At 41.8% G+C, this 17500-nt stretch overlaps 1 protein-coding gene across 1 annotated transcript in view; it reads right to left on the reverse strand.

Moving 5' to 3' along the window:
• Window positions 1-7293: 7293 nt before the first annotated feature.
• Window positions 7294-17500, reverse strand: part of LOC137998996 (endosome-associated-trafficking regulator 1-like) — a 36085-nt gene continuing 25878 nt past the window's right edge. Inside the window, exons 5-9 of the mRNA XM_068844835.1 lie at window positions 16399-16472; window positions 15516-15627; window positions 15022-15084; window positions 14775-14911; window positions 7294-9178 (exon numbers count right to left, since the gene is read on the reverse strand). Of these exons, the coding sequence (XP_068700936.1) occupies window positions 9079-9178; window positions 14775-14911; window positions 15022-15084; window positions 15516-15627; window positions 16399-16472 (486 nt within the window). The 3' untranslated portion in view covers window positions 7294-9078. The remainder of the gene's footprint in view (window positions 9179-14774; window positions 14912-15021; window positions 15085-15515; window positions 15628-16398; window positions 16473-17500) is intronic.

Raw genomic sequence — 17500 nt, forward strand, 5'->3', positions numbered from 1 at the left:
TGACCCTGTCGATCTCCAAGGTAATTCCGTGGGAGAGGAGAATTGGGTCGGAGGCAAGTGCACAGAAACCAGGGGCAGGATCAACACGGACTGTCACACCGCCATCGTGTAAGGAACGCAGCTGGGAACATAAGACTATGAGGGCGTTGTGGAGACCCTCATGTTTCTCGCTCTTGACAAGGGTGGTTAAAGTGTACGAGGAGACTGTCTCTCTTAGTACGAGGATTAATTGTCGGTGACGTCAGGCAACATCAGCTGCGAATGAGACGCCAATGGACCGAGGAGCTTCCACGCTTGACTGGGGCTGAAAGTGTTTAGAGATTGACTTCACGGACTCACAGGTGTGACAGGAAGAAGATACAAGGTCGATGGCCTTGTCAACGTCTAGAGCAAAGAAGTATCGGCTGAAGAGACGCTTTGTTTGGTACTTTGACGGGTGGCTAAGCCGGATGTGAAGAGCTGTTAATAGGCCGTCTAAGACGGAGGGAGGGACAACCAGGCGCTCACGAGGGGGTTGGAAGGGTTGATGGTCTCGCACAACGAGAAGGCCGTCAGCGGCGATTACGACATCATTAAGGTAGCGTTTCACATCAATAATTTTGGTGGCCTTCTTAGAGGGTCGGGTACCTCGGCTAAGGTGCGAGTGTGTTCTCCGGAGGTGTGGACACTCCAGCTGGGTAGCCTGGCAGTCAGCACAGCTAGTGAAGGGCATCTTGGCAGACTCTTGAAGGACATCACTAACAGAGAGGCTGCGAACAACGGAATCCTCGAGTTCGATGATGAATTTGCAAATTTGGCAACTAGAGTCCAAACATTCTTGGGGTTACGGCTTGCAAAATCGGAGGGTAGGTTCTCAACTCCGGCGATATGACGTATGTGGACAGAATAGCAGCTGACTGTTGACAGGAAGGTGGGTGACCCTTCAGCTGGCTGAGAATTCTCCTCTCTTGAGCTTTTCATAAGCCTGAACACAAGGTCTGCTGTCGGTGAGTACCTCGGTTGTGTGTGGGGATTGAATGATATAGGGGGCAAAATGTCTAATTGCCGCCCCAATAGCCAAAGCTTCAATCTCACAGGGCAACCAAGTCACTTGATGCTTACGAAGCTTGGCGCTGAAGAACCCAGCTAAGAGCAGCGAGCCATTTTGGTGTACGTTAAGTGTGGCTGAGATGCCTCTATTCTTGACGGAGCCGCCAGTCACGATCCATAAGGCGTCTTGAGGCTGGGGGATGGTGATGGTCCGGTTGTCTACCAATGCACGTTGGACAGTTTTGAAGGCCAGCAGTAATTCGTCGCACCACACAATTTTGTCTCTTTCCCTGCAGTGGCTTGGTCGAGGGGATCAAGCAGCTCCGCAAATCTGGGAAGCACTCGGCTTAGAAACTTGTAAGCTCCGACAAAGGAGCGGAGGCCTTGCACTGTGGAGGGAGGCTCGACCGAGGATAGTGCGGCCAATTTGTGGGGGCTAGCTTGCAGGGTGCCATTAGACCACACCCTGCCTTGTACGACGGCCTTTCTTGGGCAGATGAACAGTTTTGGCTGCGGATAAGCGAAGATTGTTCTTTTGGAGTAGAGCAAGAACTCTTCTCCAATTGTTGAGGACCTCAATGGGGCTGTTGCCACCAACGTACAGGTCATCAGCAATTTTGGCAACACAGCCCTCTTGAATGAGGTCTCCCAGAACTCGGGACATCAGTTCTTCAAGGCAAGTTTCGGACCCAGGCATGCCCATGGCAGAACGAGTGTAAACACGGATGCCTTTGAATGGTGTCGCAACACCACAGTACTTCATAGATGAATTCGCCAGGGAAATCTGATAGAAAGACTTCAGCAAATCAGTGATAACAATGTACTTCCACTTCCCTATTTCACGCAACATTTGGCATTAAGGAGGGTTGATGTTTGCTGTACTGGGCGACTTCTCCGAAGGATCTCACGAGCCGGCTACCACCATTGGGCTTCTTAACGAGAAACGAGGTGTCCAGGTACTCTACATGGACGTTGACTTGCTCAGGTTTTGCAAAGACGCCAGCAGCTTCGAGCTCATGGAATTTGTCTTGTAATTCCTCGAGGGTGTTCCTGTTATACTGTGGAAGCCGACCTTTGCGCTGAGGAGGAAGGGTGGGGCCGATGTTGACAACAGGCTCAATTTTGCCACTTGCACCAATGTATTTAGAGATGGAAGGATTGAACACATCATCAAACTCCAGATTGAGAGCTATGAATTGGTCACGAATGTCCTGATCTAGGCACCCATCAGGATCAAGGATCACATGGGGGGAGAAGGGCTTGCAGATGGCTGGAGAAGGGGAGGCAGCAGTACGTGTGGTGGGAGGTGAAGTGGAGGTGGAGGCTTCGATAGGTAGAATGTGCCGAACCTGGCATAACTGCTCACCGCTCTTCAGGAGAATGGGGGAGCTGGTCGTGTTGGGGACGCATACGGCATGATCGACAGATTGAATTTGCTGGGGCAGAGGCCACGCATCTTCAGGTTTACGAGGCATGTTAGAAGGGCAATCCAGCCGGGGCTCCAGGGCCCACAGGGTGTTGGAGTCCGCGTCGGAAGGGGTACTGAACTGGACAAACTCCCCTGGCAGAACGACTGTGCGATTTGGGTTGCATAGCAGGAAGGATTGGGTATGCCGCACGTTTGGTTGGCGTGTATGCCTGGAGGGTGAGCTGTAGCTGATAATCTCAGTGCCACCTATCTCAATCTGACGTTTGGCAGGGCAAACACCAATGTCATTGCGGGTCATGAAAGGGTTACCGGCCACGATATCGACATCCAGCTGACGAACGACCAGGGCATCTAAGTCAAACGTCCACTGTACACGGGTTAGGGAGCAGTGGACTTCGCCAATGACATCCATTGGGGTAACTCCATCGGCCTGATGAGCCATTTGGGAGGCCGGGGTTATGGGGAAACCATACAGTTGGGCAGCGGAGGCGCGGACCATGTTGGAAGTTGCACCGGTGTCCAGGGTGAGCTGCACTGGGTGTTCATGGTAGAAGGTGTTAAGGACAGGTGATTGGACAATGCTCACGCGAAGGGCTGTTGGCTCTTCACTCTGGACTGGTGGGACTACAAGGTCACCACTCTCATCCAAGGACTCGCACTCCTCAGCACCGAGGTCGTCAGGATCATCCATCACCATGCGTGACCGAGCCCATGGTCGATGGTCACGGTCAGGTAGGTAGCGACAATCCATAAGGTTGTGAGTGGTATGTGGGCGACCGGCAGTTTTGCAGAGGATGCAAGACAAGAAGGGGCATCGTCGGGGTTGGCCTTGAGCAGCAATAGGGAGGCACCTTGGTGTGGTACTGCCAATACGCATGGCTTTGGTATCTTCGATGCCCCGTAACTCATCAAGGAGACATCCAAGAGGTTGAGAGATCTCAGGTTTTAGTGAAGCCGGGGTCTTATTGCGTAATTCAGAACCGTATTTTTGTTTCACCAAGAGGGGTAAGCCGGGATGTATCAACTGGAGCCAGAGGAAGACGACAGTGTTCTCCAGTGTGGGGGAGAGGTCTTCTTCAGCAGTTACTTGATCTCCATGGTGTGTTAAGCAGCCGTGAACAGAAAGGAGGTTATCCTCAAAGAAAGCCATAAGACACTGAAACAGGTCCTCAGGTCTCTCATCAGGCTGTAGGCGTATGCTAGCCAAGTCAAGAAAGAGCCCTCCGGAGGACTGGAAACCATAATGTCGTTCAGGGAAGTTGAGTGTTTAACGATGGAATTCCTAGAGATTACAGGACAGAAGTTGGCTATTTGGCCGAGTAGTAGGTCCAGATGGGTGTTCTTTTGGGCGGCAGTGAGACGCTGAGCTTCAGCGATCGCAGTGCCATCGTCGGTAAGGCCCCTAAGTGGATTGGTGGCGGTTTGTTTCTGCAAGGTTGTATCAAGGAAGCGAACAATGTTCTTGTCGAGTGAAAGGACATAGATCAACTTCTGCCGCCAACTGTCGTACGAAGTAATCGTCTCGATCTTTGTTAACTGCCACTGTTTGGGTGCTCCAGGCGAGGCGGCCATGCTGGAAAGTTCACAAATCGCTCACCAGAAATAACGGCGTTTTGACCTTGTGGAGGAGTAGATGTCGCAGGATCCAAAGTCCACACTTGTTGCCACCACGCCAATAAAGAGGAAACACTGCGTTAACTCGAAGGTTTAATAAACAACAACTAGAAGCAAAACTCGAGCACGAGGAACAGACGTACAGACAAGCCTGCGCAGCCGCTAACAACCGCTGAGTACAACGTAAATAACGTAGTGGCGCTGGGATTAACGTTAATCGGCTTTTGAACAACCGGGCCCTGTTCTGTTACGAAGTCTTTCTTTCTGGCAGCGGCGCTGGCCAATAGGATCGCAGCTCTGGGAAACAGAATGCTTTTGTATTACAAAGCTGTCAGACGCTCAGAGTGCACGCTTAAACTTGTGGTGAAAAGACGTTGTGAGGGAACTAGAAGCCAGTGTTTCTCGATTCCCTTTTATCTTCTTCAGTCTCTCTGGGTTTAGTACTTTGCTTGTAACCACATGTCTTCTCAGGGGGCTATTTACCTAAGACTTCTACCATGGCACTACAGTGATATAAAATACCAAAACAATATCATGTACTATTAGAGCTACATATTACGCAAAGACAGCTTGAATCTTCTGGAAGGCAAAACACAGCTCAGTTGACAATATCTAATAAAGCGCTGTGTTACTGCACTACCACACGTACGCAATGCGTGCCTATTTTTTCTAAAGATGACAGGAATTTTTTCTTTCTGACAAATGATTAATAGGTAGCCAGGTTTTTAACCTCAGAAAAAGATCTGTTTCGTCGTATGAACGTGTGAGCCAAAGGGCCTCTGCTGGCACGACTTCTGGGTGACCCCTTAAATGGTCTTAATGACCCCCGACTTGAAAAAAATTGCCTGGAACGCTGCAGTTCAATACCACCCAACTGAGTCCCTTCTGTTTTTGAGTAACACGTATCACATGCAACCCAGTGTACGCTCATGGAGCGTCTAGTTTACATATGAATGCTACATTATCATGCAAATACAGCACACAAAGAATTTTAATCCCGGGAGATTTGAATTGGGTACAACATTGAGTTAGCTGATCAGGTCTTTGAATTATCGGCTGGGCAAATTTGTAATGGAAGTAGCAAAAAAGTGAGAAAGGTATCCCCAAAGACTGTGCATGACATTGTATTTACAATCCGTTGCTACTTTGAAGAGATGAAAAGAGCTGAAGGATTAAATCCTCTTGATAATAGTGACAACAGGAAAGATCTCCAACATTTCTGAAATAATTTGACCTCGTGGATAGGATAAATTTCGGTTTACCATTTGAATGTTTTAATTAAAGGTTTACACTCTTTCATCGAGCACTGGAAACATAATTAAAAGATGGTACTCATTAAAATGCAGGTGTTTGATCCGAGATCAAACCCTAAAGATCTTAATCTGGTGTTTCATTGGGTATCAAGATCCATCTGCCTGACAATTATTGGGTAGCCAATTAATGAATTATTAATCAGATTGCGGAGCAGTAGTCAATGCCAGAGAACACAAGTAAGGCGTTTCCTAGGACTCTTGAATTTTAGTGCGAAAATCATTCCAAATCTGACCACAGTTGCAGAACCAGGGCGACCAGCTACCATTCTTGTTCAACAGCAACATGGTAAGTGGAGACCAGTTTGCCACGCAAGCTAAGACCAACAACAGTTGAAAGGAGATATTTGCAAACAGAAAGAGAAGCTTTAGTTTTCGTGTGGGCTTGTGAAAGGTTTCATGTTTATTTCTATGACAAACATTTTGAGTTACAAACTGATCACAAACCGCTTGAAGTGATGAACTCACGTAAATCACAGCCATCTAGAAGGATTGAATGGTGGGTTTTACGACTTCAGCCATAAAAGTTCACAGAGAAGTATTGTCCCAGCACTTCAAACATAGCTGATGCCTTATCTCCCCAAACTGGTAGGAGTTCAAGTGAAAGTAATAATGGAGCAGAAGAAAATCCCTATGTACCGTAGAATGTAGCCAAAGCGATGACTGAAATTTAGAAGGCATCGGACGAGGTGCTGAAGAATTGGAAGCCTACCTCAGTAAAAACAACATTGAACTTAGACGTCAACTCTATGATGGCCACAAGCTAAGAGTAAGAGGAGTAAGAGGTTGTTAAAGCCATGTCCATTGCACACTATAAAGGACGCGGATAGCTTACAGAAGCACACCACGCACAACTACAAGGGAAGTCTTGTAAAGCTTTTATTCTGAAGAGAAATTTGTCAAAACTTCCTGGTGCATACAAGTTGTGTTCAGGTAGTACTGGACAGAGATCGCAAAAAGAAACAAAAGAGCAAAGATCATGCTGATAATCTGAGAGGTGCCTGTGAATCGAATCTGAAAGTGAGAGCTCTTTTAAGAAGATATGTTTGTATTAAGTTCAGATTAGGATGTTGAAACATTTCTATTAGTTTTGATAACTGTAATAATTTACGATTTCTATAAGCTTGTTGAAGCTTATTTAAGCGCTACACCAGCCATCTTGGAGGGGAAAATGGCCTTTGTCTTTTATCTGTTTTGTTTTTCGGGACTTAAGTGATAAATTATCTCAAGAATATCTCTTGAACCCCTTTGCCAAAGCCATGAGGCTTGATATTTGATGTACACAGAGATATTTGTTGGATGGGGAAAATGGACACACTTCAAACATGACAATAAAAAAACAATAGAACTTGCAGTACATGGAATCTTCCATCAATTACAGTACATATGTAGTATACAAGATGGACTGCTGGGGTCATTCCTTAAAGCTAAAAAAACTGTTTTTATGTCACTCATCAAATCGATGACTCCTGAGTTGGGTGCGTAGGGTCATTTCGCTGATAAGATATCAAAGACTGAGAAATTATCTGGAGACAAAAGCACTTATGACCCAATTCATTACTTGCCTCCTCCTTTGTCTTTGTTTTTGAGAGTACCCAACAAACCACGGAATTAGAAGAGTAAATAATTCCATAAATGACTGAGTTTATGCGATAACTCTTTAAAAGAAATTGCAACAGTCACATGATAACTTATAGTAATATTTGATGCAAACAACCAGAGGTTGAAAGAAATATTGTTGGTTGTTACATTTTTGAATAGAGGCTCACAACATTATATCCAATAATGCTGTGAGCCAAAGTCAATGTCTATTTCTTATTATTGATCGTCATTCATACCCATTGTAATTATTTCACTGAGTGCTGCCACCCTTTTGTGCTTTTGAAAGAACCAATAATTCAAAGAACTAACGACGTTGAATTGATGCTTTTATTGGACGTAAGGGTTATGCAAAGTATTATGTTCGGAAGAAAAGACCACAATTTTCCGAACGCAGTCAAAGCATACTGTAAATTTGGAGGAATGTCATGGTGAATTAAGTGAAGGTGAGTACAAACTTTTGGTTGCTGCAATTTCATTGGCTTTGCGTAGCCGCATTGTGACCAGATCAACAAATAAGGATGAAAATGATCAAAGGAGAATTTTGATTTTTCCAAATGGTCTGGATAGCACAAGTGTTACTAATATTTTAAAAAATACAACCACACTTTTGAATTTTCGGAACATGTTTCGATGTTTCAAACATCATCTGACTGATGACTTACCGTTAAGTCAGTTGTGTTCTCTATAATATTGTTGGTTCGTTTGAATTTTACGTACTTGTAACGAACATTTAATCTACAAAGAATCATTGTATTGATAGTTATATATATATACGAATTATCTTGTAAAAAAATTTTAATGTTACACTCTCTATGGCTGAAGATGATGTTTGAAACATCGAAACATGTTCCGAAAATTCAAAAGTGTGGTTGTATTTTTTAAAATATTAGAATTTTGATTACAGTGATGGTACACCTGATTTAGAAATTATTCCTTAAAATAGAAGGGGCGGATATGGATGTAAATATTGTTGGGCTTGGCTTGGTTTATTATTCCCAGGGAGCGAAAGATTTGACACAGAGACTTTGTGCACCAATCTCAGCCAAAGAATGCTAAGAGTTTGAAGACAGTTGAAAGACAGCCGGTTTTCTGATGCCGCTCGAAGCCAATGGAATTGGGTGATAAATATCTTTGATGAATGGCGAAAAGGAAAAAATGAATGTGTTAAAACCTGAAGCAAGCCTGTGTTGAACCAATGTATCAACAAGATGTCTGGATTGTTTGTAGACAAAAATACAGGAAAGCACTTCACCAGTGAATATTTGCATGTAAAGCATGCTGCGTTATTAAACAAAAGCATGCAGCACTGTTTTAACGCCGCTTGTTTTACTCTTAATAATGCTACGTACCAATTTTGCATATGTTAAGATTACCCCTGATAAGATCCCTGTTACAAAAAAGGTCACTTCCATCTTTCTAACAGACTTCATTTGCATCATTTTGCTCTTAGCATGCAGTGATATAATGCAGGTGAAAAATAATGGGTTGAGATGCTGATCAGTAATTATTATGTTTAGAATTTAGGACTGCATTAATCAAAGTTCTTTGTTTGTGAACTTTCAGGTGAATGCACAATTTGAACTAATGAGATTTATAGCTAAAACATGACAAATATTTCCACTTAATACATCATCTGGTATTATAAAAAAATTGATCTAGTCTGTCTTCACACTTTTTTACAGCAATATTAATTACAGGTGCCAGATTTCTTGGAAGGTTAAGCAAAATATCAAGTGTCATCTTAATGAACATGCACAATTTGAACTAATAAGATTTACAGTTAAAACATGACAAAATATTTCCACTTATACATCATCTGGTATTGTAACAAATTGATCTAGTCTGTCTTCACACTTTTGTACAGCAATATTAATTACAGGTGCCAGATTTCTTGGGAGGTTAAGCAAAATATAATGTGTCATCTTAATAAACATGCACAATTTGAACTGATATGATTTACAGTTAAAACGTGACAAAATATTTTCACTTATACATCATCTGGTATTGTAACAAAATTGATCTAGTCTCTCTTCACACTTTTTTACAGCAATATTAATTACAGGTGCCAGATTTCTTGGAGGGTTAAGCAAAATATCATGTGTCATCTGAATGAACATGGACATTTGTTATCCTATCAATAGACTGCAGCTGCTGAGATATAAACTTTAATGTATCCACCCCTGCGAGCAATTGGCTGAAAAAAAAATTTAAAAGAATCAATCAAATGGTCAAGATCACACACCCACACACCTGCACACAAGAAACCAAAATATTCATGAACATGGATTCCATGGAAAGTGTTCCTGACCACATAACCCGAACCTTCCATCAAAAATTTATCAAAACAACTACAAGCCTTTAAACAATAGTTTGCATAATCTATTCACCTTTTCCCATGAGCTTCAACGTGCGAACGTATGATCGTAAATTGGCATGGTGAAGAGCGCAAGGCATATGGGTTGTCAGGTTTGCAGTCATAAGAATAGCGAACTATTGCCACATTGTTAGATTTGAGCTTTCCTTTAATTGGTACTGGGAATATTGTAGGATGTTTCGTGTAAGTCTACATGAAGAGCGCAGATGTATATTTCATGCTGTCCTACATGATGTAGGGGCGCGTAAAAGCGGGCAGGCCATGTTGGATTATTAAATGTGTTTTGTTGTGGTTCAATCCGTGTCCATCGAGTCGTATCTTCTTCGGGGATTCTACAACTGGCGACGAGGATGGTTCTCAAGGTGTAAGGAATACTTTTTAGCGAAGATGAATTTCAAAGATTTGGAACTTGGAGGAATTCGACCGTTTGATGTCAACAGTGATCCGAGTAGCGTGGGTACAGAATGGAAAAGATGGCTTCGAAGTTTTCAGTTATATGCAGATGGAAAAGGTCTGATTATCGTTCCAGACAAGGATGACAACAAAGTGCAAAGACGGGCGCTTCTTCTTCATTGTGCAGGATCGGATGTTCAAGATATTTTTGATGTTTTGCCAAACACTGGTGGTGCAAAGGATTACCAGAAGGCTGAAGATGCCTTAACAGCACATTTCGTAACTCAAATTAACATTCCCTATGAGCGGCATTTGTTCAGAGAAATGGTACAGGAAGAAAATGAAACGGTTGACCAATATGCAGTGCGATTGAGGCGGAAAGCCCAGCAGTGTGATTACGGAGATCAAATGGAGGCCCAGATTCGAGATCAAATAGTTTCGAAGTGTAGATCTAACGAGCTGCGCCGTAAACTTCTGGAAAAAGGTCAGGCCCTCACTCTTCAGAATCTACAAGAAATTGCACGTAATTACGAAGCAGTCCGGAGGCAAACACAAAGTATGAATTTCTCCACTGAGCCAGTCAATCGAGTCCGTGAGAGCTTGCCTGGGAGGAGCAATAGAAAGTTCAGCACACAGTCAAGTAGTGAGTGTTATCGATGTGGAAGAAGGGGTCATTTTGCCAGAGATCTCCAGTGCCCAGCAAGAGGAAAAACGTGCACAAAATGCTCACAGGTTGGACATTTTGCAAATGTATGCAAAACAAAATTCCTAGCTACTCCTGGAAAATCGGATGTACGGTATATGCAGGAGGATGCCTGTGGTGATGACGATGATGACGAATATGTGTTTGCAATTGCTGGTAGGGATCATGGAGGAAAGGTAGTAGTCAACATTGGAGGTGTCCCAGTGGAGATGATCATCGATTCTGGCGCGAGTGCGAATGTCATTAGTCAAGCCTCGTGGGAACAACTGAAGAAATGCCATATCAGGTGCGTCTCACAGCAAAACACAAAGAAGCTGTACGCCTATGGAGCAATTAGCCCACTTGAAGTTATTGGTACATTTACAGCGGATATCACAATGAGAAACAAGGGTGTGTCAGCTGAAGTCACAGTTGTCAAGGGTCAAGGGGAGTCACTTCTAGGAAGAGAAACGGCCACTGAGTTAGGAGTCCTGAAGCTGAACATTCCAGTTAACAGTGAGCTAATGACTAGGTACAAAGATGTGTTCACAGGAATTGGCAAATTGAAAGACTTTCAACTGAACTTACATATTGATCAGCAAGTCCAGCCGGTAGCACAACCATTACGACGGCCGGCATTTAGCTTGAGAGAGAAGATTGAAAAGAAACTTGATGAACTTCTCCAGGAAGATATTATTGAGAAAGTTGAAGGTCCAATGCCATGGGTAAACCCTGTTGTGGTGGTGCCCAAGCCCAACGGTGATGTGAGATTGTGTGTAGACATGCGGTGTGCCAATAAAGCCATTATTCGCGAGAGGCATCCAATCCCCACCATTGACGAAGTTTTGGAGAATATGCAAGAAGGTAGTGTCTTCAGCAAATTGGATCTGAAGTGGGGCTACCATCAAATTGAGCTCAGCGAGGAGTCACGTGGCACTACAACCTTTGTAACACACAAGGGCCTGTTTAGATATAAGCGGCTGATATTTGGCATCACATCTGCACCAGAGAAATATCAGCAAGTAATTCAACAAGTATTGCAAGATTGCAGTGGAACAGCAAACATTTCAGATGACATCATCATTTATGGTCCTAACACAGCTGAGCATGACAAGCGATTGGAAAAAGTGTTGACCAGGTTGAGGGACAGGGGTCTTACTCTCAATAAGAAGAAATGTGTATTTCATATGCCGAAGCTCACATTTATGGGCCTGGTACTATCTCGTCAAGGCATTGGTCCAACTGAAGAAAACGTCAAAGCAGTTAATGAGGCTTGTGAACCACAGAGTGTGTCAGAGGTTAGAAGTTTTCTTGGCCTGGTTAATTTCAATGCCAGATTCATCCCGGACCTTGCAACTGTGGCAGAACCACTGAGGAGGCTGACAAAGAAAGGAGAGCCGTTTGTGTTTGGTCCAGAGCAGCAGGCAGCCTTTGCAGAATTGAAACGGAGGTTAACTCAGGCAGAGACTTTAGGCTATTTTGACCGCAGTACAAAGACGAAGATTATTGCTGATGCAAGCCCAGTGGGTCTGGGGGCAGTCTTGGTTCAAGAGCACAAAGGAGAGAACCGGGTAATTTGTTATGCCAGTAGAGGACTTTCTGAGGTGGAGCGATGTTATTCGCAAACTGAAAGGGAGGCATTGGGACTTGTGTGGGCTTGTGAGAAATTTCATGTTTACCTTTATGGAATAGAATTTGAACTATGGACTGATCACAAACTTCTTGAATTCATTTATTCCACACGGTCCAGGCCTTCAGCAAGAATTGAACGATGGGTTCTCCGGTTGCAGCCTTATGTATTTTCAGTGAAATATTTGCCTGGGCAACTGAACATTGCAGATGCATTGTCGCGCCTTAGAAAGATTGAAGAAAAAGAGTCAAGGAGTGTTGCTGAAGAGTACATCAGATTTGTAGCGAACACTGCTGTGCCACAGGCCATGACTGCTGAAGTAATTGAAAGAGAATCTTCAGTTGATGATGAGTTAGACACCTTACGAGAGTGCATCAAGACTGGAAACTGGGAGAATTCTAATTGCCCTGGTTTTCTAATTGCCCTGGTTACAAGCCAATCCGAGATGAGCTTTGCCTTTTTGGAAATATTGTCCTCAGAGGAACAAGAATAGTGGTACCAAAGAAAAAGGAAGAGTGATTGAATTAGGCCATGAAGGACATCAAGGACTGGTGAAAATGAAACAGCGACTACGAACAAAGGTCTGGTGGCCAGGCATTGATAAGGACGCTGAGAATTTTTGCAAGACATGTCATGGTTGCCAAGTTGTGGGCGGACTATGTAATCCTGAACCTCTTCATATGACTGAATTGCCTCAAGGGCCCTGGCAGGATATCGCGATTGATTTCATGGGCCCACTACCATCAGAAGACTATGTCTTCGCGGTGACCAACTACTACAGTAGATATGTAGAAATTAGTATTTCAAAGAGAAACACAGCAGAGGTGGCCATCAACAGCCTAAAGAAGATGTTTGCAACTCATGGATTGCCATACACAGTGACGAGTGACAATGGTCCCCATTTTGTGGCAGAAGCCTTTAAAACGTTCTTAAAGGACAATGGAATTAAGCATAGGAAGACCACCCCGTTGTGGCCCCAAGCGAACGGAGAGATTGAACGTCAGAACAGGTCACTTCTTAAAAGAATGCAGATCGCACAAGTGGAAGGAAAGGACTGGAAAGAGGCCGTACAGACGTATTTAGTTGCCTATCGAAATACTCCCCATCCAAGTACAGGAATGTGCCCATCAGAGTTGTTGTTCAGAAGGACATTGCGCACAAAGCTTCCAGGTTTGAGGCAGGCTGCAAAACTAGATGAAGAAGTAAGGGATCGAGACCAAGAAAAGAAAATAAAAATGAAGGAATACTCTGACAGTACGCGTAAGGCTGAAGAAAGCAATCTGATGGCTGGAGACAAAGTCCTGTTAAAGCAACCTCGAGCAAACAAGTGGACCACCCAGTTTGAGAGCCAGCCATACGAGCTAATTGACAAGTGCGGTAACAGTGTTGTGATCAAGTCGCCTGAGGGGGCCCAGTATAAAAGAAATACCACTCATGTGAAGTTGTACCACGAAAGAGAGAAACCAGAGGGTCCGGAGAAATCAGCATCTCAAGAGGTGGATGTTGGAGATGTTGCAAGTGATCTGGGAGGAATGCAGCAGAGTCAGAAGGATGAAATCAAGCAGAGCGACGCCACACCTGTGAAGTCACCACGACCAGTGCAGACAAGACATGCACCAAAAAGATTTGAGGACTTTGTTATAGAATGAACATTTATTATTGAACATTAACTTTAGTGTGATCATCGGATGTCAGGATGACTCTTTAAGTGTTGTTTAAGTTCACAATGTTATATTTGTCTTCTTGTTTTATGAAGAAGGAAAGGGATGTAGGATGTTTCGTGTAAGTCTACATGAAGAGCGCAGATGTATATTTCATGCTGTCCTACATGATGTAGGGGCGCGTAAAAGCGGGCAGGCCATGTTGGATTATTAAATGTGTTTTGTTGTGGTTTAATCCATGTCCATGGAGTCGTATCTTCTTCGGGGATTCTACAAATATGAGGACAATAAATTTATCTCTTCCATAATTCGAAATCCTTTTGATAGTAAATATTAGTTTGTTTGCATTTATTCCAGTAACTTAAAGTAGCACCAATGGTTTGGGTTTTCATTGGAACTATATGGTCATTCATCTTTTCTATTTGTTTAACAAATAAAAAGTAATATTTTATGATTGCATTAAAGTATGATAGCACTTTTACTGATAGGTTTTTGTGTCTGGATTTTTTGCCTTAGTTTTTCTAATTCAAAGTAAATCTTTCTATGTTATGGAAGTTGAAAAAATTGGGATGGTGGCTATTAAAATTGGCTGTGGTGCCCTAATACCATCAGAGTGTTTGTTCCTTTAATAATCCTCATTTGGTATTTTAAGCTACATTGCAGTATTTGTAATTTTTTCTCTCTTTCCCAAATCTGCTCAAACTTGTGAATATACGAGTGTTTGAAATCCGATCACCCTACTTAAGGATTTTTAATTGGATTTGCTCGTTTTTTCTTGAAAACAAAGCAAAAAAATAAAGCAGAAAACCCCTAACTGATTTCTATTTTAATTGCGAGTCTGCGAATAATTTTAGGCAAATCCAAGCAAAAAGTTATGAAATAAGGGTCTCAAATTAGACCTAAGGGATCCATTCCTCCAGCCATTAAATAAATTATAAAGGAAAATAACTTTTAAACAAAATTCAGGAGAAAAGGAGCCTTTCTTTTGATAAATTGTGTTGGTTTCCAAGACAGAGAAAAACTTATCAGCCAAAAGCATGTACACTGTACCTTATTGCTTGGCCTGCATTCTTTGCTGCTGTATTCATTTGATCAGCGGCAGCTCGTGACTTATCTCTAACTGCTACCATTGTGCTCTCATTGGCATCTAAAAACTGGTTGTATGTTGCTATAGGGACTGACTCTGTCTAATGAAAATGTTAAAGAAAAACATTAGCCTTCTGTGCCAACAGTCATTGTCGAAAACACTGATTGATTTTTCGTAATTTTTGTTGAAATTTTAAATTCGACATCATACCTTTAAAATGTTCACTTCCTCCCTCAGTTTTGTTACTGTTGCTTCTGCTCTTAAGGCCCGTTGCTGGAAATTAAAGGACATTTTGGGAATGTTACTCAAAGGTGGTCTTTATTCGTTGTTTTCAAATATAAAGTGATATTTCAGCTTCCTACATATCAGGCTTGTTGTTTGCGAAACATTGTTGGTAGGCTTTGTGAAATTGAGGATTCCTAAAGGAGCTATTACTTTACTCTCTAGAGAGTAAAGGAACTTCCAACGTTAAATAACGTGTACCACTAACATTGGTAAAAGTGATTAATGGAGAACAGTTTCCATGGGAAAGGGTTAGAAAAAAACGTTTTCTTTTCAATGAATAGATCTATTAAACAAAAGAATACACATTTGAACTCCAAAATTACCATTAGTACAACTATAAAGGAATTAAAGTTATCAAAAAGAGGAACATATTGGAAACATGTAACCCTCAACATTATTTTAAAGATATGGAAACATACGGTTGTAATCTCCAAGTTTTTTTCCACCATCTGTACCATATTCTCAAGGGCTGCTGTTTCATCTGCTTCTCTTTTCTCAATCTTTACCAACTTCTTTTGCAAGTTTGTAATCCTATTTTGATTTAAGAATTTGAAATAATGTAAAGATGAAAATAATGAAGATAAAAACCCAGTTAAACACTTCTTACCAGGATGGTGTGTATATTATTCTTCCCAATTTAGTGTTTAGGTTAAAACTGTTCAACAAACCAGAGAACAATATACATTATTTACCGGTATCCTGTAGAATTCTGACTTGTACTATCTTCATAAGATAAGATTCTAGTTTAACCTAAGACTCCTACACAATAATTATTTATTTTCCAAAAATTGGTTACTATTTTAATTGAATGGCACTACAAATTCCACATATTTGCTACTAGGTATTTCTTTGCCTCTTATCAACTACAAAGAAGGATCTTATCATCTAGAGCTAGGAGAGAGAGTGGCTTTTGAATAAGTGGCAAAGGTAAGTAAGCCATTGTGACAGATTTCCTTAAAATCTCTTGCATTTTTTCTTAACAAAAAGATGCAAAACCAACACCAACAATTATTTTGACTTGCATGTCTCTTTCTCACGTTTGTATAAATATTATTGTATGCAATTAAAAGAGATCCTGTTTAGCCTATTTCATGGCTTGAACTCACGTACGAAAATTGAGTATAGCAATGACATAATTATACAACAACATGTGCTTGTTTTGGTCTTGGTTTTTAAACAACCGCTAATGTCTTTTCAACACATACATTTCAATCTATACGAGTCTCAAATAATATTATCACAGTGGCCTGATTAAACAGTGGGCCACTGACTATATGGAGTAAACTCTCTTAATAATATTACCTATTCTTGTCTTGCTCCCTTGCTTCCTTGAATTCTTTAATTTCATTTCTAAGCTTTTCATTTTCTTCTTTTAACTGATAAGTAAAAGCATAACTAAGTCTTACAATACTTAAACAAAACGTTACCACTCAGCAGTACCCAGTAACCCACTAGTATGCTTGTAGCATCATGTTTCCTGCAATCTGATAAGTCTAGCTACTGATTGGTAGAAAGTACATAATATCCTACTATATAAACAGGGTTAAAATAACGAGATAGCATTTGGTCTTTTCTTAAGATTAAAGCTCTGAGTCTGTCAAGTGATAGTGTGTGCACGGTTAGCTGGTTATATGAACACTCTGGTCTGTGAACCTTGTTGAAATTTGCTGAACTCTACATCCAAAAAAGAAGCTTTGTACTTAGTAATCCAAGGTTACGAATCTGTAATCTAGGCTAGACCATTTTCTTTTGTCCCAATCTGTCAGTTCAAATGTTTAAAGAACTGAAATTTTGATCGCAGATTGCCCACTACCACAAAGCAATTATGCGGTGGGTCTTCTTTTATCAGCTCCCTTCAAAATCACTTCTGACGACAAGTTTAGACAATTTTCTATTAAATTACATCACCACGTTCTCATAATCAGAATGGAAATAAACAGGTTTGATATTTGAATGATGAGAAATGCATTACATGCCTGTGCAATCAAACTGTCCCAAAAGAGCATACTTTTTTAGATTGTCTGCACCTTCTTAAAATTGTTGATGACTCGTTAAACCATCCCTCTTCATGTCAATTATTAGACTGGGTTAAGAAATAATTGATTGAGCCTTTTCCTTCTGCATATCAAAGATTGGTTTTCTTAAAAAAATGAGACTTGCATGTATAGTTGTTTGCTTCACGCAGATTGTGATGTTTTGACTGCTTACTGGTCGTCTTCATAAGGTGATAAGGTCGACTGATTAAGCGCTACTCTATGTATCACTGTGGTAGGCTGTGTCAAAGACCTTGGATCTACATTATTGTATGGTTTATCTACCAGACGTTCCATTAAGGTCTATTGTGTCCTGGGTAAACACCTTTGCTTGTGACTTTTTTGCTTTCTTAGCGAACATCTTATCACCC

This window comes from Montipora foliosa, chromosome 1 (assembly GCF_036669935.1).
Source record: "Montipora foliosa isolate CH-2021 chromosome 1, ASM3666993v2, whole genome shotgun sequence".
Classification (NCBI taxonomy): domain Eukaryota; kingdom Metazoa; phylum Cnidaria; class Anthozoa; order Scleractinia; family Acroporidae; genus Montipora; species Montipora foliosa.